Genomic DNA, 27,679 nt, shown 5'->3' with positions numbered 1-27,679 from the left:
CCTCTCTCTGAAATCAATAAAAACATTTTTTACAAAAGAATATATTCTGAAGAGTTTTGGGGAGAGGACCATGATGACCTAGGGAAAAGAAACTGAGAGGTCCTTCCAAGAGAATGGAGGTTCTGTGCTCCCTGGAGGATGATGGGAAACACTGTTGGAACTTTGAGAACAGGGAATGTTAAGTTAGTGTGGGCATTCTTAGATGGGTGTGTTTCCTCTTCAAACATTACATTATAGTCCATTATAATCCATAATTTCTACCCGAAAGTGGGTGACTCCAAGCCGTGTTCCTCTTCCTGTGAACCAGTGGTTCTGCGGTAGGCAATTAGACAGGCATGAGCAGAGCAAGGACAATGGGTCAGGTACAGAAGTTCACTAGGGTGGAAAGCCCTGGTGCCCAGCAACAGGAAAAACTGGGAACACAAGGACCTCGCCCCCAGGGTAACCCTTCCTTTCCTAGCCTATCACTGGTCATTTGGTTTAGACCCCCTGACCTTTCATATGGCTAGTCATGCGGTTCAGACCCTCCCCTGACCTTTCCTCCCCTGGCATGCCCCTAGTCACTCCATAGGTTCCCTTGAAGGAGGAACAAGGGGCAGAAGAGTGGCCTCTTGTGATTCCAATGAGGGCCCTTGCACAACCACTCCCTTAAGCATTAACCCCCAGGGATAACATGGAGGCCTCAGTTGTGTTTCAGCTTCAGGCCCAGAAAAGCAGCAAAACCAGACAAGCAACACCTTGGCTGACATCAGGACCAGCTGCATTGGATAATGACCCCCCTGCCCTGGAGCCCAGCAATCAGTGGAGACCACAACCCTGAAAGGACACCCCTGGAAAGCTGATGAATATTCTATTGAGATCCTCCCCTGGGACCTCCCCTAAAACTCTGCCCTTGAAAGCTCTGAGGATGGAGGACCCAGCTCAGCTCTACGGAGCCTGCCTGCACCTTTCCCCACCCCATTCCCCAGGTGGGTCTTCCTGGCCTCTCTCTTTCTCCTAAGCTCCAAGGGCCTCTGTAACTTGTTTCCTGAGCCCATTTCTTCTAACACTCACATCTACCTCTGTGACTTTCTAAATAAACTTTCTCTTATAGTGTGAGCCTTGGCTCTGAATCCTTTTTTAGCCAGAACTCAAGTACTGAGGTTTCTGAACTGAGGTCCAGTCTGACTCCACCTGGTCTAACACCTGGTGCCCTTTTCACTGCCCACAGCTTTGACCCCACCAGGGCTGCTTAAACTTGGCTGGCATGTTGAGATCACCTGGGAGTTTTCACATGCAGATGACAGGCTCCGCTCCCAGAGACCCTGATTTGGGCTGTGGCGGAGGCACTGGGAATGCTAAGATTTTAATGTGCAACCCAAGTTGAGAACCACTGCCCAGAGCTTTAAATTATTCAATTTTGGTCTAAAAATTAAAAAAGAAAATAAACAAAAAGTGGCAGCATCACTTCACTGTGCATAAACTTCAATATGCAAACAAACGCATCACGCGGAGATCTTACAAATGCAGCCTTTAGTTCAGGTGGTCAGGGGTGGGCCTGGGCCTCTGTCCTTGTGGGAAGCTCCCAGGGGTTGCCCACAGTGCTGTCCCCACGCTGAACTTGCGTAGCCAGGCTGCCACTTGAATACCGACTCTCATGAGAAGCACGGCTCTTCAGGCCAGCTGGGCACTTAAGGAAGAAGTTATTTCACTTCTGTGAGTCTCCGTTTTCTGACCAATACAAAACGCAGGCAAGTAATAGTATTCACATCACAGAATTCTTGTGATGCTTCAATGAGATAATGCAGTAAACGTGTTTCGCATAAGACAACAAATGTTAGCTTTCTAATCGTTAGGATCGCCAACACTCATGAAATGCTTACTTACTAACTGCCAGGAATTTTCAAAGTGCTTTGTGTCTTAACTCATTCAAGCCCCCAAACAACACTGTGAGGTGGGTACTATTATTTCATCATCCCTATTTTACAGATAAAGAAACTGAGGCGCAGAAAGGTAGAGCACCTTAATCTACCTTACACACCTAGGCGTAACTAAGCTGGTGTTTGACCCTAGAGAGAATGTGGGCTATCCCTCCCTCCCCGGGGCTGAAATGGATCCTCGGGAAAGGCACTTCTGCCCCGCAGCCTTTCTGGAGGTCAGGAATTTGGCGTTTACCGCCTGGGACGGGCGGGGACCAGCAGGTGGCAGGCCAGGGCTATGTGGGTGCTGTGCATTTCACCAGCAGCCCCAGCGAGCTCTTAAGCGTTTCCAGCTCCCCTCTCCCCTCCACCCTCAGGTCCTCTCAGGAGGCAGCCCCGGGAGCAATGCAGACAGAACATCCCTGCCCAACAGGTTCAAATCTGAGCTCCCCGGGATACGACTCCGTACGCCCCGAAAGCAACGGGCGCAGTGAGCTTTCTGCAATTCCCTTTCAGCGCAGAAGCGCCACCAGACCGCGAAATCTACACCTCTCTCTTTATACCAGGGTTCGAGAAGGTTTCGGAGCCCAGGCAAGAGGGAAAAAGTTGGGCATTCCTGCGGGATTCCCCAGAGCATTCGGGAGGCGCCGGGGCCGGTGCACGCGCGCGGGAGATGCGGCCCAGCGCGGGGAAACTCTATGGGGGTTACCTCGGCGAGGCGGACGGGGTTTTGCCGGGCGGTCCTCTAGGAGGGGGCAAATGAATGCGAGGGGCAGTGCAGGGGGTGGGGGTTCACCGGGCGGTTTCCATGGCGCCCGGGGCGTAGGGGAGGAATACACCGGGCAAACTGTGGCGAAACAACCGTACCGCCCGGCCGGCCGGGCGGGCGAAGGCGGGAGGGAGGGAGGGGACGCGGGGTGGGGGGGGTGGGGGAAAGCCTGGCGGGACGGGGGCGGGGCGGTCACGTGCGCCCCAGGGGCGAGGCCCCGAGCCGTCAGGGAGCGAACGGAGTCCGGAGAACTGGCCGCGCTGGGAGCCGAGCCTTTCCTGGACCGAGGGGCTGAACTTGGCTCAAGGCACCGGAGGCCAGGACGGCGCTGAAGCGTCTGCGGCCGGCCTGGGGGACAGCAGTCGGGGACAGGGGAAAAGGGGGGTCAGAAGTTTGGAGGTGAGCGTCGGGAGGCCCACCCCTGGCTTTTACGCAGGACCGGGTGTCCATTTCTCCTGGGGCAGACCCGGGCCACAGCCCCGTCAACTCTAGAGGACCGGCTGGGGCTACTGTCGCGTAAGACTGCGGGGGTTCCCAGCACCTGCCCAGGCTCCAGGAGCGGCCGCGGTCATGGTGAATGAAGACCCCAACCTGGAGGAGAGCGATGGCACCCCCGAGCAGGAGTCCGCGCCCCGGGCGAACCCCAGCGTCTCTGCCCATCACAGCGTCTCTACCGACCCCAGCATCTCCGCGCATCCCAGCGTCTCGGCGCATCCCAGCGTCTCCTTCCACCCCAGCACCTCTGCGAACCCCAGCAGTTCAGGCTTCCCCAGTACCTTGGCGCAACCCAGTGACTTGGCCCAGCCCAGCAGCAGCAGCAGCAGCTCGGGGCGCGAGAACCTCAGTGTGATCAAGGTGAGCAGGCGCCGCTGGGCGGTGGTCCTGGTGTTCAGCTGCTACTCCATGTGCAACGCCTTCCAGTGGATCGAGTATGGCGCCATCAATAACATCTTCATGAACTTTTACCGGGTCTCGGCCTTTGCCATCGACTGGCTGTCCATGTGCTACATGCTGGTCTACATCCCCCTACTCCTGCCGGTGGCCTGGCTGCTGGAAAAATTCGGGCTTCGCAACATCGCCCTCACCGGCTCCCTTCTCAACTGCCTGGGGGCCTGGGTGAAGCTGGGGAGCCTGAAGCCACATCTCTTCCCAGTCACTGTGTTGGGCCAGGTCGTCTGCTCCGTGGCCCAGGTCTTCATCCTGGGCATGCCCTCTCGCATCGCTTCAGTCTGGTTCGGGGCTAATGAAGTTTCAACAGCCTGCTCCATAGCTGTCTTTGGCAATCAGGTGGGTAGAAGGGTTTGTGGGTGTTCAGAGGGATGGGCATCGTCTCACTGTGGGACTGGGTGTGTGAGATTGAATCGGACTGTACTTGACTGTGTGGGAGACTGTAATTTTCTGACTTCAGCTGTGTTTGCGACTGTGGGTGACTTTACGGTTTTGTGTGATTGATGGTGTGAGTGATTATGACTGGGTGACCCTGTAAGAGAAGTGCGGGGGGAACAAAGCAAGGGGACTTTTTCTTCCACTCACAGTTTCTCCTCACCTAGCAGAAAGCATGCTTTTGAAACATATGATGTTTTTAGGATTTCATTCCTGAACCTGTCAGTCCACCAGCTTAGACCTTTGACTTGAGGAAAGCTATCCTTTCTCAGGGAGCAGCTCCAGGGCGGCAGCTTCTTCTGTCACCATCAGAATTTAGCAGGTGTTTTTAGCCTGACCAACCAGCTTTCCTAGAGTGCAGCATCTCCTGTTCTACACAGAATCACAGAGTGGTGCCCTGGTCGAGTTTGGCACTGTTCTTGACTTCTTTTGTACACAGCTAAAGCCAGGACAGTGGGAACAATGCTTTATGCCAAACTCCTCCCCTCGGGTTTAAAGCCAAGTTAAGCAGGATGGAGTAGAAGTCTCACTCTGAGTTTCCAAAGACTAAAATCCTTGGAAAGGCCTGGAAAGCTCGTCTTTAAATCCTTTCTCTTTCCTTCTTGGAAGGAGCACATCGAATTCTTTGCATCTCGATGTGGTTATAACCCAGAAAGTTGGGTGTGTTATGAATCTGATTGTCTTCTCCAAATATTTGAAGCAAATTATATATGGGGTTCTTCTTTATGTGAATCACTGCCTCCCGGTCTCATTGCTTCCCAAGCACACTCAGGGCTATGCATTTAGAAATGACCAGTAACCCTTAGTTTATATAGGTCTGATTTCTCTTACCTGTTATTGCATTTAGAAATTTTAACCTTTCATTTAGAAATTTCTCATTTGGGTTAGAAATTTTCAAAACTTCTCTAAAGGCAAATTTTCATTCTGTTCGTCTTCACCACTAGGAAGTTGACTTGAGCTAAATTTTCCCAAATCAGCAAGTCCTGCCACTTGAGTAACAGTGTAAGCAATCAATGAAAACAAACAGAGAGGCCTTCTTTAGCACACAAACGGGCAACATAAAGTCCTTTACCCAGTTTTCGTTCACCTGTGGGTTTGAATGTTCTGAAGACTGAATTGATTTGAGGTCTGGGCATGAAACAAGAGGGATCTTGTTCAGGGCAACTAAAAAATAGGTGTTGAAGGTGACATTTACTAATCCTCTATCCTCTAAGGTGATCCTCGTTGCAGCCCTGCTGGTGGGTTTGACGTTACTGGATTTTTCCTTTATTGGAGGGTAAAGCAATGGGTGAGGGTGAAGGGCAAGACCTTTCAAGCTTCCGGAGAGATAAATCTCCCTGTTTTCAGTTGAACAGGATACTGACAAGGTCACTGCAATCCCAAACCCTTTGATTTGAGGAGGGCAGAACTAACTGGGAGAAGCCCTCAGGTGGCCAGGTGAGATCAGACAACCCAGAACTTCTTTTGTTAACCATTTAGGGTAAACTAATAGGTTTTGAGACCCTTCCTCCCCCACTTGTGAGGGAACTTGACACCAGATAATATCTTGAAAATTTAATAAGAATAATTATTCATTCTTTACCTCTACTCCCCACCAAGGCCAGGAAATGCTAAGAAATTTACATTTAAAAACACTCTGACGCATATATTTGTATCACGGAGCCATCTATTTGGTTTGGTTGTTAAGCCTCAACCCACTTTGCTAAGTTAAACAAAACATTATGGAAAAACTAAATTGTTTATTCTTCCTCTGTCAAGATAAATATTTGGTTCTCAGCATGTGTTTTAACCTTTCCTTCTGAGTAAAGCATGACTGAGTGGAGGAGAATCTTAATAGAGCACCTTGCGCTTCATTGCTTAGAAGAAAGGCTCCACAAAGCTGTTAAATGGATTTTCAGTGTCATTTTGCAGAATAATTCCTCATGACCTGCACACTTCACACTGATCAGCACAACCCCTGTACCCGGGCCATTCTGATCTCTCTCTTCTAGTGCTTCTTATATGCTCCACACATGCACCCACCCCTGCTTGCATTCAATCCAGTATTTGCTCCTTCATTCAGCAAGCTTTTACCTATGTGGCGGAGGAAGAAAACTTCTACCCTTTTAGGCCCTTTCAGCTGGTCTAATTAAATCAACATGAGAAAGATTAATAAGAGAAAATAACCACATTTAATTACATATGTACGTATGGGATCCCACATACATGAAAGAGTCAGAGACCCCACATACATGAGAGGTTCAGAGACAGAAAGGTAAGGATCCTCTAAGGTGATCCTCGTTGCAGCCCTGCTGGTGGGTTTGACGTTACTGGATTTTTCCTTTATTGGAGGGTAACATCCCCAGGCAAGGACTAAAGTAAGATGCCTTGAGGCTTGAGGCAGAAGGAAGGCCATTGGCAGGACAATAAACAGCGATGCACAGTAATGAGAAGTTTGCCCTGCGCTATAGGTAGGTCATCAGGTTATTTCTGGTGATAACTCTTATGGACAAGTCTCCCAATTTAACTTCTCCTAGGAAATTAAGGGAGGGGCAGAAGTTTCTCCTGAATCTGCAGGGTCTCAGTTGCCTTCAGCTCAAAATAATCCATAGGCCAAAGTAGCACACTTTGGGGAAGCCTGTTCTGAGCCTCTTTACCCAGCTCCCCCTTTTTGCCAGATGCTCTGCTAAGGCTGCACAGCATCTGCCTTCGCAGAGTTCTCACACCAGATTTTGAAATTGTACCCAGGCACCAAGATTCAGATTTTTAAAAAAGCAAAACTGATCAGAGGATAGAGGATTTATTTTCAGTTCTTCACCAGGTTTTTAGTGTCTTCTTAGCCTAATTGCTATGGGGAAATTGAAGGGGAAAGGAGCTAAATATCTCTGAAACACTTATATTGTGCGAGGCACTTTTTAATCCATTATTTAATTTTTCAACGCTGTGGGGACAACCATTGTCCCCATTGTTATTGGTGAGGAACCTGAGACAGATAAATGGAGCAACTATATTCAGGATCCTACAGCAACTGAATGGCAGAAGGGAGATTCAAACCCAATTCCACCTCCAAAGTGCATGTTGATAATTGGCCAATATTGAGGCTTCATTCACATGGATAAAGCACATATTTTTAAAAAAAACACACAAAAAACCCAAAAAGCCCTAGCCAGTTTTGCTCAGTGGTTAGAGTGTTGGCCCTCGGTCTGAAGGGTTTCAGGTTTGATTCCGCTCAAGGGCACATACCTTGGTTGCGGGCTCGATCCCAGCCCTCGTCAGGGTGCGTGCAGGAGGCAGCCAATCTATGTCTCTTTCATATCGATGTTTCTCTCTCTCTCTCCCACACTCTCTCTGAAAAGCAATGGAAAAAATGCCCTCAGGTGAGGATTAAAAAAAAAAAAAAAAGGCAAGATTCTGAGGTAGAATTTTGCCCCTTGTGTCTCAAGGGTGGTTGTTGGTGAAAAAGTGTCCAGCAGTTTCCTCTAGAATTTGAGAGCCTAGCTCCTGTTTTCTGAAGTTCCCAGCATCCAGCATTAGCATTACGGGCCCCCACACCCCCGTTTGCAAACTGCTGAAGGGCTGGTGCTGCTGCTCTGCTGCTTTGAACTTGGTGAAGGGGCACAAGAAGGTGGCTTTGCGTCTCTGGGAAGAAGAAACCAGTAAATCCTGAGCTGAGCTGCAGCGGAGGCTCTTGCAGTTGAACAGGTGGTAACAGACTGGCATTTGTTTTAGCAACACTTGTTCCACTGCTTCAAGGGAAAATGATCTGTGTGGGGTTTTAGTGATGTGGACACATTGTTATTGTGCAGGGTTGGAAGAAAACTGGTGTTAGAGTCTGGTGGTAGCTTGGTGGCGGAGGAGGGAGGTGTGGCAGCTGAAAGAAATCCCAGGTCAGCTCTAGGCCCCGTGAGAAGCCCACAGCACCCAGAAGGGAAGGGACTTCTTCAAGGACTCTTGGGCTGCTCAGAGCAGCGCCTCCCAGTAGGAGAGAATCGGTTTGCTTTCCATGTAAGAAAAATAGTTACCTTACAATATTAGTTCTGTAGAAGCCACACCTGGCTGGGCTGTGGAAAATAGCACTATCCCATAGAAATATAAGGCAAGCCACCAATGCGAGCCACATGTATAACTAAATTTTTTAGTAGCCACATTAAAAATATATAGAATGTAAATTTAAAAAATTTTAAAGATAGGTAAAACTAGTTTTAGAACCATATTTTATTTAACTCAATATTTCCAAAGTATTATTTCAACATGTAATCAATATAATATTACTGAGAAGCTATTTTACATTCTTTTTTTTTCATACTGGGCCTTCAGAAATTGGCATGTTTTTTACTCTTACAGACCCGGCAAGTGATGGGATGTGTTATAGCCAGGTTGGACCACACAGGTCTAGAACAATGATGCTATTTGTAGGAGAGAAAAAGTTTTCCTTAACCCTCTTAGGGCCCCTGACTGGGTCTAAAAATTAAACCGACAAAGTCATATTAACAGAAAATCATCCAAATTTATTTAAGTGTTATGTGACATGGGAGCCTTCATAAGAAAATGGAGAAACAGTTAAACCTGTGTATTTTCATGCCATGTTTGAGGCAGGGTGGACCGTCGTGGAGGAATATGACAGGTTAGGAGTATGAGGGAATTATAGTAAACTAGGGGAAACTGAGCAAGGCCTGTGTGTCCCGGTTCTTCTTGGCAGCCATCCCTTTGTCTTCAGATGGAAGGATGCTCCCTTCCTCCAGGTCTAGGGAGGGCACCTGTCACGGGAGGGTTTTGGGGAGGACCCTGTTTCAGGGAGGAAGAACAAGGAGGGGGAGAAGATCAGAAAGTAACCTTTCCGCTTCTGCTGTTTTCTCGAACTCCTTCAGCTTAAACTATCCAATATGCCAAGATGCCATATTTCAGGGGTAGCATGTTCTGAGCCCTGTCACATTTCAAGCAGTTGGAAATCGGCTTCTAACAGATAAAGATGGGCTCCAGGGAACTGGCCGTGGCCTTGAGGAGGCTGTGTTTGCTGGACTGGCTGATCGTGTGGTGTCGCCTAGAGGGGCTGAGTGTTTCCGAGACTGACTCAAGAGTCAGGGTCATGAAGCGGGTGGTCAGCCTCGTCTTCCAAAATCATGCCATTAGGGTGTCTTAAACTCTCGGCTTATCGTTCTGGACCTTCTGATGTCAGAGGCCTTTCTTTCAGGGTCCGAGTGAAGTTGAGGGAGGTGAAGGCAAACTCTTTTCCCTTCCACTGATGTTGAGGCACACAGAACGCCTGCCCACATGGCTGGCCGCTTTCGGCCTCCCCGTGCACCAGGGGAGAGAAACAGGCGGGGGCCGGGAGAGCAGAACAGGGCTGTAGCGACCAAAACGGGAATGAGCAGGACCCTCAAATACTCGCGGGCGCCAGATCATGTAAACGTGACACAGGAAAAGTGGCATTAGAGCGGGGTGAGGTTGCAGCAAACACGAGAGCACGTCTCATAAAAAGACAGCAGCTGCTTCAGCTCTCGCCAGCCACTGACGTACAGAGCATGACCCAGTGTTGTCAGATCTTCTCTTGTTTTTCTTTAAAGAGAAACCAGAAATCCAGATTTTTATGTGAAATCTGTTTTTTAAATTGTGATAAAATATATGTAACATAATATTGATCATTTTAGCCATTCATAAGTCTACAATTCAGTGGCATTAAATAAATTCACAATGGTGTGTAAGCATTAACCATTTATACCCCAAACTTTTTTTCTTTTTTTAATTCTCACTCGATATGTTTTTTTAATTGATTTTTTTTTTTTTTTTTTAAGAGAGAGAGAGACAGACAGAGAAACATTGATGTGAGAGAGAAACATCTATCAGTTGCCTCCTGTATGTATCCTGACCAGGAATCGAACCCGAAGCCTAGGTATTTGCCCTGACCAGGAATCAAACCTTCAACCTTTTAGTGTACAGGATGACACTCCAACTAGCTGAGCCACCTGGCCAGGGCTGTACCCCAAACTTTTTCATTACCCTCAGCATCTAGGTACCCATTAAACAATAATTCTTCCCTCGCCACCCCCTCTAGCCCCTGGTTACTTCTTTCTACTTTCTGTCTCTATGAATTTGCCTATTCTAGGTACCTCGTAGAATCCTATTGTAGGATTCATATACTGTTTGGCTTTCTGTGTCTGGCTTATGAAATCTGTTTTAAATGCTGATAACTAATTCAGAACTTAAAAAAAATTCTGTTTTGAAACTGTGGGTCAGATAAAACTGCCCCATCTGAGACTTCTGGGTAGGGTAATGTGAAACTGACTTTCAGGCCCTGGCCAGTGTGGCTCACTCGGTTGGAGTGTTGTCCCATGCACCAAAAAGTTGCGGGTTTCATCCCCAGTTGGGGCACACGCGGGAGGCAGCTGATCAGTGTTTCTCTTTTACATCGAAATGAGTTCAGAGGTTAGCAACTCTGGGGAGGAAACAAGAGACAAGTGCTTCCTGAAAATGGTGATCATTTGCCTTACCCATGGGCCTGGGTAAAATACAGATGCTGGACTTCCCTTAACCAGACTCTCTAGGGGAGGGGCCCAGACTCCTGTATTTTCAACTGGCCTCCCAGGTTAGGCTAGTGATCAGACTTTTTGAAATCACCAGGAGAGAGGACCTGCAGGCCATGGGCAGGCTCCTCCTGCTTGGAGCCCTGTTCTTGTCAGCGCTGATTTATTATGTGTTTGCTGTATGCTGGGTCCTGTGTCCAGGTGGAAGCATTTGGGAACTCAGCTACTTACCCTTCAGATTGAGGGGATGTTACTGAACAGGGACCTAGCTCTGAGCCCGTCTGCCTCGGGGTAGTGTGTTGGTTCTTGACATCATGAAGGGAAGATGTCACAACATGAGTCCAGGTGACTGAGTTTACGTTTATTAAAGCTGCCAATAGTGAAACAATGAAGGGCTTATTAAAGAAGAAATAACAGGAGGTCCTAGGTGGGGCTACTTTGGCTCTCAAGTAATGTTATAGGAAAGAAATGAGGCAAGATGGGGCTGCTGTCAGCTCACTGGAGGGTCAGAGAAAAGGGGGCCTTGGAAACAGGTTCACGGGGTTAGCCCGAAATGAGCTGCCGCTGCCCATTGCTCCCCTAGTTGCAAGTCTCCTGGGGACCCTTAGAGATTCCTGCCTGTGGGGAGGAAGAAGGGGAAGGGAAAGGCTTGGGTGTGCTCCTGGGAGGGAAGGAGAGAGAGGGAAAGTGAGTGCTGGGTCCTTTGTTTTGAGAGGTTTTGAAGGCTGGGAGTTTAGGGGAAGTCTTAGGGGAGATCTCAGTAGAGTATTCTTCAGCTTTTCCAGTTATGCTCTTTCAGAGTCCTGGTCTCAAATGATTGGTCAACACCAGAGCAGGGGGTCATTAGTCATTCCAGCTGGCATCACCCACCTGGTTTTGCTGCTTTTCTGGGCCTGGCGTTGAAATACAGCTGAGGCCTAGAGTTTATCTCTAGGGAGGAGAGGTCAGGAGAGGGTCTGAACCACATGACCAGCGATATTCCGGAGGAGGAAAGGCCACCCTGAGGTTCTGTGCCAGTGTTGCTTTTTGCTAGGTACCTGGGGCTTTCAGCCTTGGTGATTTTCTGTATCTGACTGTAAATTGCTCCATTAATTTGTTCAACTATCTGTCTCAGTTTCCCCATTCCACTTGCCAAGGAATTTTCCTAGCTTTTTAATATCCTGCCTCTGGGAAAAGCTGGGCTGGGGTTGGGGGCCTATCATTCTGATTCACTTAAGGTTCTGAAAATGTACTGGAAACCCTGGGTGGCGGTAGAGGAGGGGAAATCCCTGATGGAATGTGAGGTGAAACCATTGCAGATGCTCCTAATCCTTTTGTTTCTTTGAATTTCAACTCTGCACTGGAGGAAGCTGGGTTGGCCTGACTGCCTTAGCTTTGTTTCTCTGCCAGGCACTGTTGCAGGTGCTTTCTAATTCCATGGAATCATGTCTAAGTTTTCAATTTAGCTTTCTAGGGTTCCCGCTCCCTCCCCGTTCCTATCTAGTCTGTCTCTTGTTCCCTCTCGGCCTTGTCTCTCAGCTCTGACCAGTCTAGCTCCTTAATCATCTCCATGAAATACACTGCTTGGGGACTAAGCCTTATGTTATGCTGTACTGGGAAGCTCCAGAGCCTCACTCCCCACAGAAACATTAAATAAATTGGAGACTGGCTAAAATAACTTCTTTATTGGAGCCCTGGAAATCAGTCAGAGATCTGCAGCAACCAAGGAAATGCCCAACCGAGAGAAAAAAACCACATACAAAAGGGCAGGAAACTTCATGGCCTTTTACTCACCCCCACCCTCCTCCTTTCCCTATGCTGTGCCTCTGAATCCCCAGTTCCCTTCTGCAAACCAGACTTGTAGTGTTTCAACCCAACTGTATTTCTATACACTAACAATGAACAATCCAAAAAGGAAATTAAGAAAACAATTCCATTTATAATAGCATCAAAAAAAATACTTAGGAATAAATTTAACCAAGGACTTGTACACTGAAAACTAGAAAATGTTGCAGAAAGAAATTAAAGACCTAAATAAATGGAAAGACATCCTGTGTTCATGGGTCAGAAGACTTAATATTGTTAAGATGTCAATACTACCCTAAGCAATCTGCAGACTCAATGCAATCCCCATCAAAATTCCAATGATGTTTTTCACAGAAATAGAACAATGCATCCTAAAAATCATGAGGAAGTTCAAGTGACACTAATAACCAAAACAGTCCTGGAAAAGAACAACAAAGTTGGAGGTCTCACACTTCTTGATTTCAAAACTAATAACAAAGCTACAATAATGATTACAGCAAGATATTGGCATAAAGACAAACATACAGTTCAGTGGAATAGGAGGCCCAGAAATAAACCCTCACATATATAATTGAATGATTTCCAACAAGGATGCCAAAACCATTCAATAGAAAAAGGACAGTCTTTTTTTTCAACTCTCACCCGAGGATATGCTTATTGATTTTAGAGAGAGAAGATTGGGGGGGGGGGAACATCAATGTGAGAGAGAAACATTGATCGGTTGCCTCTCGTAGGCGCCCTGGCCAGGAATTGAACCCACAACTTTTTGGGTGTATTGGATGATGCTCCAACCAACTGAACCACTCAGCCTGGGTGACAGACTTTTTTAAAAAATAGACTATTTTTTTAGAGCAGTTTTAGGTTTACAGCAAAATTAAGCCGAAGGTACAGAAGGTAGACCCAAAAGAACTGAGAGCAGGAACTTGAACAGATGTTTGCACAGCATGTTCACAGCAGCATTATTCACAAGAGCCAAAAGGTGGAAGCAACCCAAGGGTCCATCTGTGTGTTGATGGATAAACAAAATGTGTTATATACATACAATGGAATGTTATTTAGCCTAAAAAAAGAAAGGAAATCCAGACACAGGCTACACATGGATGAATCTTGAAGACATTATGCTTAGTGAAATAAGCCAGTCACAAAAGGACAAAGGACTGTATAATTGCACTTATGTGAAGTATTGAGATATCTTTTTTTCTGAGTCCTACAATTCAGTTCAGTTCTAACACTAACTACTCAGAGTTAGTGCAGACCCCACAAGTTAAGAGCTTAGTTCCATAAGACTGCCTCTGCATAAGATAACATTTGCAAATCCTGGGAGCCACCTCTACTTCTCACTGACTGACTCTAACTTGGGGATTCCCATGACCCCTACTTAGGTTCTATAATTTGATAAAATGGCTCAGAACTCAGGTAAACACTTTCCTTACATTTACTGGTTTGTTATAAAGGATACAACTCAGGAACAGCCAGATGGAGCAGATACAGGGCAAGGTATGGGGGACAAACACAAGCTTCCATGCCCTCGCTCGGGCACCACCCTCCCAGTACTTTGATGTGATGTGTTCACCAATCTGAGAGCTCACTGAATTTCCTTGTTCAAGAGTTTTTTATTTGTTTTTTGTTCTTTTGTAAATTTATCTTTATTGTTGAAAGTATTACAGATATCCCCCCCTTAATTCCCCATTGATCCCTCTACCCCTCATCTTCCTGCTCCCCCAGGCCTTCACCACACTATTGTCTGTGTCCATGGGTTTTGTATATATGCATATAAGTTCTTTGGTTAATCTCTCCCCACCCACTCCCCCACCCCCGCCTTCCCATTGAGATTCCTCAGTCTGTTCCATGCTTCTATGTCTCTGGATCTGTTTTGTTCCTCAGTCTATTTTGTTTATTAGATTCCACATATGAGTGAGATCATGTAAAACTGAATCAGGGAGAACCAGAAAACCTGAATAGGCCAATAACAACTGATGGAATCGAAGCAGCAATAAAAAAAACTCCCAGCAAACAAAAGCCCTGGTCCAGACAGCTTTACAGGAGAGCTTTCTAATTCTTTAAGTTGTAGGGTTAGATAGTTTACTAAAAATTTTTCTTGCTTTTTGAGGTAGGCCTGCAGTGTTATAAACTTCCCTTTTAGGACTGCATTCTCTGTGTCCCATAGATTTTGAGTTATTGTGTGTTCATTTTCATTTGTTTCCAGGAAGTTTTTTGATTTCTTTCTTGATCTTATTAATGGAACCCACTTATTGTTTAATAGCATATTATTTAGCCTCCATGTGTTTTTGAGTGTTTTTATTGTAGTTGATTTCTGATTTTATGCTCTTGTGATCTGAGATGCTTGATATGATTTCAATCTTCTTGAACTTGTAGAGACTGGTTTTGTGTCCTAACATGTGGTCTGGCTTTGAGAATGACCCATGTGCACTTGAGAGGAATGTATACTCTGCATCTTTGGGGTGAAATGTTCTGTAAATATCAATTAAATCCATCTGATCTAGTGTGACATTTAGTCACTGTTTCTGTGTTGACTTTTTGTCTGGAAGATCTATCCAGTGAAGTCAGTGGGGTGTTCAAGTCCATGAATATGACTGTATTGCTGTTGACCTCTCCCTAAAGTCCTTAAGGTTATTATTGATAGGTCCTTATTTATTGCCATTTTAATTCGTTATGCCTGTGTTTCTCTCTCTGTTTCTTCTTATTATTACAGCAGTCCCTTTAACATTTCTTGCAATGCTTTTATTTCTACTTCTAATTACAACAGTCCCTTTAACATTTCCTGCAATGCTGGTTTGGTGGTGATAAATTCCTTTAGCCTTTTTTTTTGTCTGGGAAGCTCTTTATTTCACCATCTATTTTGAAGGGTAGTCTTGCTTGATATAGTAAGTTTTGGTTTCAGATCCTTGTTTTGCATTACCTTGAATACTTCATGCCATTCCCTTCTGGCCTGTAGAGTTTCTGATGAGAAGTCAGCTGACAGCCTTATGGGAGCTTCTTTGTAGGTAACAGATTGCTTTTCTCTTGCTGCCTTTAATATTCCCTCTGTGTCTTGAATTTTTGGAATTTTAATTATGATGTGTCCAGGCATGGGCTTCTTTGGATTCTTCTTGCTTGGAACTCTCTGTGCCTCCTGAACTTGTGTGACTTTTTCCTCGACCAGGTTAGGGAAGTTTTCTGCCATTATTTGTTCAAACAGGTTCTCTAACCCTTGCTTATTTTCTACCTCCTCTGGCACTCCTGTGACGCAAACATTGTTACGTTTCATGTTGTCCCACAGCTCCCTTAGGCTGTCCTCTTGTTTTTTAGTTGTTTTTCTTTTTGGATCTCTGATTGAGTGATAATTTTCTAACCTATCTTCTAGTTCGCTGATCCAATCCTCAGCTTCCTCTAATCTCTTGTTTATTCCTTCCAATGCATTCTTTATTTCTGCTATGTCATTCTTATTTTCCTTCATAGTTTCCATATTTTTTTTCATGCTGTTGAGCATCCTTACAATCAGTATTCTGAACTCTATATCTGATAGGTTGCTTATCTTCATTTCATTTAGCTCTTTTTCTGGAGACTTCTCTTGTTTTTTCGTTTGGTGCTTGTTTTTGTCTCCCCGTTTTGGATGCCTATTTGGGTTGTTTCTGTCTATTAGGTAGGCCTGCTAGGACTCTCAGCCTTTTTGGATGGTCTCTGGTGCAGGCCAATGTCAGACGCTGTTTGTGACTGGCCTTGAGTACCCTGTTTGGAGCTATCAGCAACCCACAGTTTGAAGTCCCCTCTGTTGAGGATTTGGACAGGATCAAGATGCACACCAAAGTCTGCTTTTCCAAGGCCTAGGTCCAGAAGCAGATCAGGCAAAGACTCAAAGCACTCTGAAGTTTGCCTCTGCCTGCAACCTGATTCTCTTTATTAGTCTCAGGCTGTAGAAATTCCACAGGGGTAGGGCTAGAGGTTTTCCAGCAGGGTGAGGCAATTGCTTCCCCCTTAGGCAGAAGCTGCTTAGAAAGTAAATGTCTGCCTCTGCACTATGGGGGAATGACTTGGCACAGGAATCCAGAGGGGTGCCCTCTGAGCTCTATCTCCAGGGCCCACAACCCTAGATTCTCCTCACACAGCTCCAGTCCCCTCTGCCCTCCCTCTGCTGGAGCCCAAGGTGAGTGGCTGCGCACGAACTCTGTGCATTGGCCCTTTTAAGAGGGTGCCTGCATTTCCAGCCGTCTCTCCCTGGCAGATGGAAACCCGGCTGCTTTTCACAGCCAGATGTTATGTGGGCACCTTTCTCAGTTCTGGTGCTCTTGCCTGGGAAGCCCAGTTTAGGGTTTAGGCCCCAGAGTCCTCAGTGGGAACCACCCACAGCTGAGATCTCCCTCCGGACCTTCAGCTGCTGCCTGCGGGAGCCCGGCCAGCCTTCTTTGCACTTCCTACCAGTCTCTATGCTGTCTCCACTTTTCCTCCTGGGTTATGAGGGTGTTTTCCAGATCGTCTTCAGTTGCAGTTGATTATTCAGGATGGTTTTTCTATATTTTAGTTGTAATTCCAGTTTGGTCCCAGGAGAGTGTCAGGGTAGCTCAGTCCTCCACCATCTTTAATATCTCAAGAGTTCTTACAGAGCTTAATTTTCAGCTCCTTTCTCCTCCTCAGAGGTGGGGGGAGAGTGTGATTGAAAGTTCCCAAACTCTAATCACTAGGTCTTCTGGTGACCCATTAGCTTAAATTCAGATGCGATGGAGAGGGGCTCCTTGTGAATAACAAAAGACACTTCAGTTGCTCAAGAAATTCCAAACATTAATTTTAGAGTTCTGTGCCAGGAACTGTGACAAAGACCAAATATATATATTTTTGTACCACAGGTACTTACAATTGTCAAATTCATAGAGACAGAAAGTAGACTGGTGGTTGCCAGGGGCAGGGGAAAAAAGAATGGAGAATTAGTCAGTTTAGGAAAATGAAAAATGTTTTGGAGATGGAGGGGATGGTTGCTCAATAATGTAAATGTACTTAATACCGCTGAACTGTACAGTCAAAAATGGTCAGAATGGCAAATTTTATACTGTTGTATATTTTACTATCACCACCAACTGCACCTCCCCGAAGCACCCCCAAGTCCTGCACTGATTATGAGGTTTTCCCTTCTGGCTGGCTGCTGCTCGCCTCCTGCCATCGCCTCCTCAGTCTCTGCTTGCTGAATTTCCTGGGTACTAGCCTTTGTTTTCTGGTGGTTTGTGTTTCCCCCTCTTTATCTTTTCTGTCATCTTTCCTTCCTCCTGCAGCTCCTCTTCTGACTGAATGGGGTACTTGTCAGGGGGCTGGAACCTTGATACATCTCTCCTATATCTCAAGGCTCTGGGCATAATGGGTGCTTACAAGTGGATGGACAAATTATTAAATAGGTTTCCATGTCCCAAAAGGAATTAAAGTGACAATCAGTTAATTGAGAGCTCAGGTGGCTAGAGGAAAGGATTATGACTCAATGTTATTCTTTCAGTGAAAAAGAACTATTGAGTCCTAACTATGTGCTTTGACTATGCCAGATCCATGATGGTTGAGAATATCATCTTTAGCTCTGCTGTGTACTCTCGGACAAGTGTCTTTCTAAGTTTTTTTTCTTTTTTAAAAAAATCCTCATCTGAGAACATGCTTAGAGAGAGGAAGAGAGAGAGAAAGAAACATCACTGTGAGAGAGAAACATCGACTGGTTGCCTTCAAACCCGCAACCCAGGTATGTGCCCTGACCAGGAATTGAACAGGCAAACCGGTAACCTTTCGGTGCGCAGGATGACCCTCAACCAACTGAGCCACTTCCAGCTGGGCATCTTTTCTAAGTTTTGACTTCTTTTGTAACATAGAGATAATATTACAAAGGAGAGGATTAAATGAGACAATAAGTGGAGGGCCCTTAGCTAGCAGAGTTTATCAGACAAGAAATGGTAAATGAAGAACAGATGCTGTCAGCACTATCACCAGTAGAGATAGTTGGCTCCTGTCTGCAGGGGTTCCCGATCTACGAGAGGCCAACAGCTAACTGCTCAAGGATATCTGTGCACAGGTCACTAAGAGGTCACAGCATGTGGGAGGGTACACTCAGTGTGTGCAGTGGGGCTCCCCTGAGGGGGTGATAGTAATAGCCAGCTCTTAAGGAGTGAAGTGACCAGATGTTGGGTGAATAGGGGAGGGTGGGCCATCCCAGGAAGTCTCCAGGCAGTATCCTGATGGGAACTTGTCCCTCTTGAGAGCTGCTCAACCAAAAGTTTGCAGGTGCTAGGAGATGGTGTTAGTTTCCAAGTGTGTGGTTGATGAGACCTGTTGTCTATGGTGAAGACTTTGGGGTCTCTGGGATGACACAGATACTAGACCAACCCCAACCCCCACACATCTAAGGCTGTACTGAAGGAAGTGGGGCGCCCAGGCTTATCAGGTAGACACAGCTGTTTTCCCGTGCCTGGTTCTTGATCTGTTTCCAGCAATGCTCTTAACAGGATGTCCTTCCCTAGACTTCAGCTCCTCCCCGCTCCCCTCCCACCTGCCAACATCAAACAGCATCAAGTGGACTGCAGGATGATGATGAGGGTGGAAGCCCATCCGCGATGATGAACTGTAGCAGAAGGTGAAAGCTGGTGTTTCCTCTCTTTTCATTCTCTGTCTCCTGACTTCTGTCCAGCACCATTCCCAGACTTAACCCAATGGAACATCTCCCCTTGATTCTGCAGGACAAAGGACCTTTCTCTTTGCTCAGTCATTCAGAGGCGGGAGGGCAACCTGTAGGCTCTGACGCCCCACCCGGACTCGTCTACTTTCTGAGCTCATTATGGCATCTTTTCTTTTTTATGCGGTGCAAAAAACCTTAGCTCAGCCACCTCCCCCAGCCCCCACCCCACAGACACAATTCAAGATGAGGCCTTGAGCCAGCATGAGGGCCCATAGCAGCAGGGCCATCTATGTTTGCAGAAGGGGGAGATGGGAGGTAGGGCTGGATTTATTTCACTTGCTTACTAACTTCTTGGAAGTAAACAGTGTGTCTCAGAACCTCTCTGTGGAGCAGTGTTTGCTTTGGCTCCCATCCCATCTGATTTCTTCTCTAGAGAGGAGGTGAGCACAGTCCCTTTCAGCTCCAGGAGACCACTTTTAATTGGACAGCACCGCCACTCCAGAAGGGAGGGGCACAGAAGTTGGAGCAAGATCAGGGGTTAGGTTTTCCCCCTTTTTTCCCTCTCTTCTCCCCTAGAATTCCTGATTTCCACCCAAATTACTGTTAACATAGTTGGGTGTCCTTCAGTTGCTCTGGAGCAGCTCTCTGTGCACAAGGCCATTTGTTCTGTCCATCTATTCAGAGCTGTATTAAGTGAGCAGCCTTGGGTCATCCTGTCAAAGGCCCGTTCCAACGGGCTGTTTGGATGGTGGCTGTCCCTCAAGCAGTCTGTACCCCCTCAGACCTTTGCCCTGGGCTTCCTGTTTGGTGCTGGAGAGCTTTGTGGAGCCACATAGTGAGCTCACTCAGAGGACCACTTCTTCTCTACTGAGGATGTAGGCAGGAGCACGCACTTCTCTCATACCTTCCCTACCTAGGACACGCTGGGAAAGCAGCTGCTGAAAACTGTCTCTCGATTTCTCTCCTTGGGGCAGTAATCAGTTTTTAAGTGTAGTCGGTCCATGAACTTCCAGCACCAGAATCACATAGTGTTTGTTAAAAATGCAGATTCCTGGGCACAAGGGCAGACCCAAGGAATTAGCCTCTCTGAGGTGGGGCTCAGGAACCTGTGGTTTTGGTTCTCCCCCAGGCGATTCTGATGCCCACGTAGGTCTGAGAATGCCAGTGTGGGAGCCATGGAACCTGGCTCTGCTGGCAGCTGTGTTTGGCCTCTCCAGCAGGACACCTGCCCTCTTGGGGCATCAGCTTATCTGTAACAAGAAAGCCTGGCCCTGGCTGGGTAGCTCAGTTGGTTAGAGCGTCGTCTCAATACACCAAGGTTGCTGGCTCGATCCCTGGTCAGGGCACATACAAGAATCAACCAATGACTGCGTAAAGAAATGGAACAACAATCAATGTTTCTCTCTCTCTCTCTCCTTTCCTCTCTTTCTCTCTAAAGTCAATTAAAAAAATTAAAATAAAAAGCCTGCCTCACAGCTGCCACCAAAGTTAGATGAGGAAGTCTGTAAGTTAAAGCTCCTGAAACCAAATAAGCCCTCCACAAACATTTACTGAATCCAATTCTGTACTCTCTCTACCTGCCAAACTCGGGCACTGACGCATTTTTTCTGTCTCTAGAATCAGCTACTTTCTTTCATCTAAGCTGCTACCCCTAGAATGTTGTGCTCACTGATCTTTCTCCCACGTGTCATACTTTGGGAACTTAAGCAGACCCACCTGTCCACTCTTTCTGCTGGTGAGTTAGGTTGAGGTCAGGTCACCACCCTTCTAGATAGAGGTCAGCCCTCCCAACACCTTACTGCTAGAACAGATGCCAGAAGAGGCCATTCCTGGCACACAGTAGGGGCTGAGAACATTTGGTTGGAAAGATGGATGACTGGGGTTCTGGTTTTACACTTTATCTTTAGGACATTATTTTCTCATCGCCGAAGGAAGATTCCAGAGCAACTTTTGTGCTTGCCATGACCTCAGGGGGGTGGGGGTGCGGGGAGGAGCAGAATGCAGCTTGATCCAACTCCCTTACTACTCTTTCTCACCTTCTGTGCGTAACTGGTTGCCCTGAGAAAATCCCCCCACCTACTTCCTCCCTTCCAAAGCCTTCGAAGCCTGTTCTAGGGGAGAGCAACAGCTGGTAGGGGCTGGCTGAGCTAGGGGCGGAGCCTGGGAAGATCATGCAGAGATAAACCTCTGGGCTTGCTTCAGGCAAAGATAAACCTTTTATAGGTATTGTCATGACTACCTACTATGACTTGACCTTTTAGTATTTATGATCAGATGTACCCTGTGAGGTTACTTTGGATCAGATTTATTGCAGAGCCCTTTTTTGTCCGCAGTCCCCTTAGACCCTGAATCATTCCTGGGTCTCAGACCATGTCCTCCTGGGACATGTATCTTCTCAGTGCCTTGTGGCTCAGCAAGGTTCTGTGGGAAGAGAGCAGGGCTAGAAATGGGGACATCAGAAATCCCTCTGTTTATGTCACCACAGATAAACTCTGTGATTTCAGCAAGCTGTTTAAACTCAGCTATGAAGTGGAGAAACCATCGTGCCCTCCTGGGGCTCTGTTGCCTCATCTAAACTTTGGGCATCCTGCTATTAATTCACTGCGTGGTTTTGAGGCTCTGATTATATGCTGGATGTGTGGTGCCTGGAAAATTGAAATACTGTGCAATATTAGCTTTTAAGTGCCCTTAAAAAAAGGACTCTAGACTGCCCCATGACACTCAGAGAATGAAAGAGCTTCCCTATACACAAATCATTCCTATCTGGTGAAGTACAACCTTGGGTTAGGGACCACACCCTTCATTTATGGGACTCAGCATTCTTATCTTTATAGTCAGCTCTTTGTTTCAGAATCAGCTCTGGTCATTCTGGTTGTAGGAGCCTCTCCCAGAGCTGCTGGGCTCCAGAGCATCGCTGCTGACCTGCTCCCTATGAGCTGAGCCATGCAGTGGCTCCAGGAGTCCTGCAGAGCATTCTGATTCCTTTTGATTCCAAGAAGGGCCTTTTGCCAAGGGTTGGCACAAAGCAGCAATTCAGTCAGTATGTGCCCAGGATGGCTCCTCCCTTCCTGCAGGAAAAATGGAAGTGGTGGCACAGCACAGAACTGATTCAGTCCCGGCCATCAGGAGATAGGGTCTGGGAGTGAGAGGTGTTCTAAGGGCCTGGTGGTCCTGGCCTTACCGCACAAATGTCAGTGATCACTGGTAGCAAACGGGACAGGTGGGGCTCACATAGTCCTTGTGAAGATGCTGCGTTTTCTCTCCCAGAGTTCTTCTAATCTCTCCTTAGGGTTGAGGGTAGTTACCATATTATCTGTCCCAGCAATGGCTAGCCCTGAATTCTCATGCTCCTCCACAAAAATCCATGACCTTCACTAGGGTGCCCCCACCCTGCACCAGGTCTCTGTCCCTTGCAAATAACCCACACAGGCCCCTTGCCATTGTTACCAGACCAAATGGGTCTGTTTGGCTGCACACATCAAAGCCCGGTGGGACACGAACAGGAGTTTGCAGCCAAGAAAGTAAGGACTTATTAAGGAAATGGTACCATGCCTGGAGTCACAGGTAGCTCATGTTCGAAGACCTGGCCTCCTGATGGCTTCTAGGAGATGGATTATGTAGGAAAAAAATAATTGTGGTGACTAAAGGAATTAAGGTCATGGTCTCTACCGATTGGTTGGTGCTAGGGTAGGGGGTAATTGATCATTGCATCTGGTCCTGATGTCAGCCATGGAGTTGTTCTGTCCTGTCCAACTTCAAAAGAATTTGTCCTGTGCATCGTTCTTCTTTCCTGGCTCTGGAGCTAAAACACAACTGAGGCCAAAATATTTTGTTTAGTTTGGTTGAAAACTCTCTCTGTAGTCAATAGACTCAGGACCTTGTTCCTAAGACTACTGGATGCTAACCAGAACCTCGCTGTCCTAAGGGCTTAATGATTAAGCAAAGGAGAGGGAGGCGGATAAGTCAGGGCCCTGGGTGAGGCCCCTTTGAGTCAAAGGAAAAAATGTCAAAAATAAAGCAGATAAAAGAAAATAGGTTCCTACATGGGTTACCATCCAGTCTTTGTCTCTCTTTGAACTACTTACCCTGGATTATATCCCCTCCAGCCAGCTTCCCTGAGAATCCCCAATTGACAGCAGGTAATGTAACAAACGAGAGTCAGTGGATAAAGGCTGTCATCCCTTTGGCCTGTTCGCCTCATGAAGGACCACCTTGGATGAAGTAGCCACACCCTCCATTTATAGGACTTAGCACTCTTACCTTTTACAGTCAGTTCTTGGGAACTATGGGTTTTTTTTATTGAGACAATGTACCATAGCCTTTATTTGTTTGTTAAAAAAATATTTATTAAGCACCTACTCTGTGTCATGCAACATTCTAAGCTCTGAGGATGCAACAGTGAATGGGAGAGAAAAGGTCCCTGAGTTCAGGTTTGAGGGAAGAAAGATTAGACTGTAAAGTCGTCCCTTAAGGAGTGACTAATGGTGAAAATATCAGGACAAAGAGGAGGAGGGTTGCCTTCAGAGCAGGACATTGGGAGATGTTTTTGTGTAAGTAGGTCCCTGAATAACTCCCTAACTTACAGGGCCAATCTGGTGTGCTGCTTTCTTGGGGTGGTGTTAGATATGGGTGACTAATAATTTTCTCAGTGCAAGGTTTAGACTTCTTTTCCTTTCCACATTTCTCTCTGGGATCACGAGGCAGGGTTAATTTATGAAGTTAGCATCTTAAAAAAAGCTACATGAGGCCCACCCTGTCTGTCTCTGGAGACACACCCTAAAGTAAGAGGAACTGGCTCTGGCCCATGGTAGCCCAGAAAACAACAACTCTTCTAGAGCCTGCCTGTGAGTGACTGCCTGGGTCTGAGTTTCACCTCTGGAAATCAGAAGTGGGAAGTGCTACCAAGAAGTCCAGTGAGACTTAGAAGAAAATGTGGGAGGATTAGAAACATTTACTGTCACATGAATGACGGCATATGCCATCACAGACAAGGAAGACAAGCGGTGCTTCTTCTGGACTGGGCTGCTCTACCACCATCTGTCAAAAGGCAGGGCGTGGTAAAGTTGAGCAAGGCAGCTACATACAGGAGAGTAGGATCTGTCTTTTGGCCGCTGTGAGCTGGCATCTAGGATAGAGCTGGTGGGAAATGCCAAAGCATTTGAGTGGAGCTTTGCATGTTGCCTACTTCAGATATGAAAAACTTGGAGAAAATTAGGTCTGCACTCTGCCACTCTGGCTGGCCTGGTGGTTTGGAAGACATCCCCTCATTTTTAATTTTTCCTAGCTGAGTCATTGGGGAATTGCCTTCAGCCTACGGTCATTGGCCCTCAGCACTGTCATCAGAGGGACCTTTGAGTGGAAAAGCCAGCAGTGACTCGCTCTCTGGGTGAAAGGGTAGGCAGCGGAGGCTTCACATCTGCCCTCATGTAGACCTAGACTGACCCTTTGCGGGTGTCACCATGAGATCAAGTTCAAGAGGAATATTGACCCTTAAAAGGAGCAGTGTGTGTACCAGGATCCTTCTGAGTTGATGATTAAAAGCAGGCACAAGTGTGAGGCTCAGCTAAGAAATAAAGCCCTTTGTCAGCATTCCTTTTCATTCTTAATAAAAAACTAATTTCTCTGTAGAACTCAGACTCCTCCCCTAAATGTAGCATCTTCTCTGTTTACAGGCTAGGGGACCTCTACTCTTCAGTTAGCTTGCCCACCCCTCCCAAAGATGAGGAGGAAACCTAGCACCAAGCCTGTGGGTCAAGATCAGGGCATATGAGAGAGCTTTAAGCTTGGTGATATGAGCTGTTCGTCTTGCCTCTGTTGCCTCCTCCCTTCCTTTTCACTAGGTGTTCAATAAACACTGAGTATGGGTTTGGAAGTAGGAAGTTGATCACCCTATATTTCAATGGTTTCCATGTCTTATCTTGGGGTGCTTCAAGTTTGAGGTTTTCTCTGTGTCAATCCACTTTGCATCTGCTTTCTTTTGGTGGTAAACTCGTGCAATACATCAAATTGCTACTGTGCCCAACTTGTTTGCTGTAGAGGAAACTGGAAATGCCTGAATTAGGTTTGAGCTTCTCTGTTCTTGGCATTGTGCTGGGCATCGTGTGGGGAGATTTCACACAAGGAAATCGTCCTGTCCTCAATCTAATTAGAGAGACAACACCCTCCAGGGAAAGAACCCCAAACTAAGCATTACGTCAGAACAAGAAATCCCATAGCGTATAACTAAGTGGCAAACAAAAACGGACTATGGCTGGAGACACCTATCGCCATTGCGTCCTCCAACAGCTAGACATATGGGGAGGTGCTTGAATTACAGAATCGAGTGTGTAAGACTGGAGGAACTGCCAGGTCTTTGAGGGCAGTGACTTCTGTGGCACTCACCCTGTTCAAAGGATTTGGAGTCAGTCGGCTATGGGTTTGAATCTCAGTTTTGCCATTAGGAGCTGAGTGACCTTGGGCAAATTACAGATGTTTTGTCATCTGTAAAAACCAAGCCAGAGATAATGATGCCAACTTTAGGGGGTTGCTGGGAGGGATTAAATGAAATAACGTGACAAATCGTTTAGCATGCAGCTCATTATGGATTCATTTCCTTCTTTCTAGTTGGAATAATAGCCAGGACCTGAGTTTTTAGCCTAGGAGTACAGACTCTAGTACAGATGGCCTGAACTTGAAGTCCACCCTTATCATTTACTGTTATTTGACCTTGGGCAAGCAACTTTAATGCCAGTTTCCTCAATTTTAAAATAGGGATTAAAGGAATGTGTGTGTATACCTAGTGCTTAATAGTGCTTAGGACGGTCCCTGTGGCATGATGTACAGCTCTTATTACTATTCTTACCTTCCCTGGGAGTCAAGCATTGCAGCAGGCTATCCTAATTTCAGTAGCTGCTGCTGCCAGCATTTCTCTAACCTCTAGGACTTAGGAAATTCAAGAGTGTCAAGGTAGCGTAAAACCACCAGCATGATCACAATTTTGTCCAAACCCTGTGACAGGAGGGAGCTCAAGGAAGTTTAGAGTTGACCAGCTCTCACCCTGCTCCCTAAGTTGTGAGAGACCAGTGCTTAACCTTTTTTTTTAAAATATATCTTTTTATTGATTTCAGAGAGAGGAAAGATGAGGGAGAGAGAGACAGAAACATCAATGATGAGAGAGTCATTGATCGAGCCCGCAACCTGGGCATGTGCCCTGACCGGGAATCGAACCCCAATCACCTGGATCCTAGGTCGACACTCAACCGCTGAGCCACGGCCGGCTGGGCCTGCTTAACCTTTTAAAATCCTTAAATCCCTTTCATAAGTGATTTCCCCTCAAATCAATGGGATTCTTTTTGTCTCTGAAGGTCTGCTACTTCCTCAGTCCTGAGTTAGCCTTTTCAAAAGAAGCCAAGGGCTTGGATTCGGGAATTTCAAAACTACTGTCATATGAGCAGGCTTTGCGTACATATTATTGCTTAACATGGCATTTGTCTAGGACAGGGGTGGGGAACCTTCTTCTGCCAAGGGCCATTTGGATATTTATAACATCATTTGAAGGCCATGCAAAATTATCAACTTGCCCGGCCGGGCGTGGCTCAGCGATTGAGCATCGACCTGGGATCCAGGAGATCTCAGTTCAGTTCCAGGTCAGAGCACATGCCCGGGTTGCGGGCTCGATCCCCAGTTGGGGGCCTGAAGGAGGCAGCCGATCAATGACTCTCTCATCATTGATGTTTCTCTCTCTCTCTCTCCCTCTCCCTTCTTCTCTCTGAAATCAATAAAGATACATTAAATAAAATTTTTTAAAAAAACCAAAATTATCACCTTAAAAATTAGCCTGTTCTATTTGGTCAGACATTTAATTAACTCACTCCTAATGTGGTGCCTGGAACTGCTTCTGTTTGGTGAGGCCTTGGCAGGGCCAGACCAAATGATTTCACGGGCCGTATATGACCCGCAGGCTGGATGTTCCCCACCCCTGGTCTAGGAGCTGCCTGGCGTTCCTAGGTGGCTGGGGGCTTGTTTTCCATGATCACACTGTTGTTCAATGTAAATGTCTCAGTGCCAGCAGCCACCTCTTTCTGCTTGTTTCTGGGACATCCACAGACTCAGTCCCAGGACCGCCCTCTGAGCCTCCTCCACGGGGTCCAAAGGTGGCTTTCCTGCAGAGCGGCTTCATGCTGACCTGTCCCTTACATTGGGATGCTCGAGCCCCTGTTCGTGCATCCTTTTGCCCAGGTTAGTTACTCACTGGAGGTGTAAGCACACGTCTAAGTAACACCAAGGAGAGAGAGGTATTTGTAGGATGAGATTGGTGTATGTGTGCCTCAATGGAGCCGTCTTTGTGATGTTTAAATGCGCACATCAGTACACAGTGGGGCGGTGAATGTTGAAGTCACTTCCCAGCGTCGTACATAATCCCCGATGGGGATGTGGTCCTCGGAGACGGAGCTTCAGTGACAGCCTCCCTGCTGGTGGTGGCAGTGCTGTCCACACCAGTGTCAAGCGTCACAGTCCCAGGAATATGTGGGCATGCTTTTGTATGGGATGGGAATTAGGAATATTGCATTTTTAATGCCCATAAAAATCTGTATGGACTTTAAACAACCCTTTATATGGTAACATTTTCCTACATTTGTCTGTGTAGCTGAAGTTTTTCTCATCTGTGGTACTCTATGAACCTTAGCTTCAGATGAATCTTTTCTAAGACCATTGCAAGTGTCCATAG

At 46.7% G+C, this 27,679-nt stretch overlaps 1 protein-coding gene across 2 annotated transcripts in view; it reads left to right on the top strand.

The window, feature by feature from the left end:
- Positions 1 to 3,237: 3,237 nt before the first annotated feature.
- FLVCR2 (FLVCR choline and putative heme transporter 2) overlaps positions 3,238 to 27,679 on the top strand; it is a 53,931-nt gene continuing 29,489 nt past the window's right edge. For both annotated transcript variants that reach the window (XM_016208692.2, XM_087818986.1), the window contains exon 1: positions 3,238 to 3,954. In XM_016208692.2, coding sequence (XP_016064178.2) covers positions 3,238 to 3,954 — 717 coding nt within the window. The remainder of the gene's footprint in view (positions 3,955 to 27,679) is intronic.

This window comes from Miniopterus natalensis, chromosome 1, assembly GCF_054644295.1.
Source record: "Miniopterus natalensis isolate mMinNat1 chromosome 1, mMinNat1.hap1, whole genome shotgun sequence".
Lineage (NCBI taxonomy): Eukaryota > Metazoa > Chordata > Mammalia > Chiroptera > Miniopteridae > Miniopterus > Miniopterus natalensis.
The sequence above is the reverse complement of the archived record's forward strand: the minus strand, read 5'-3'. Positions and strand labels throughout refer to the sequence as shown.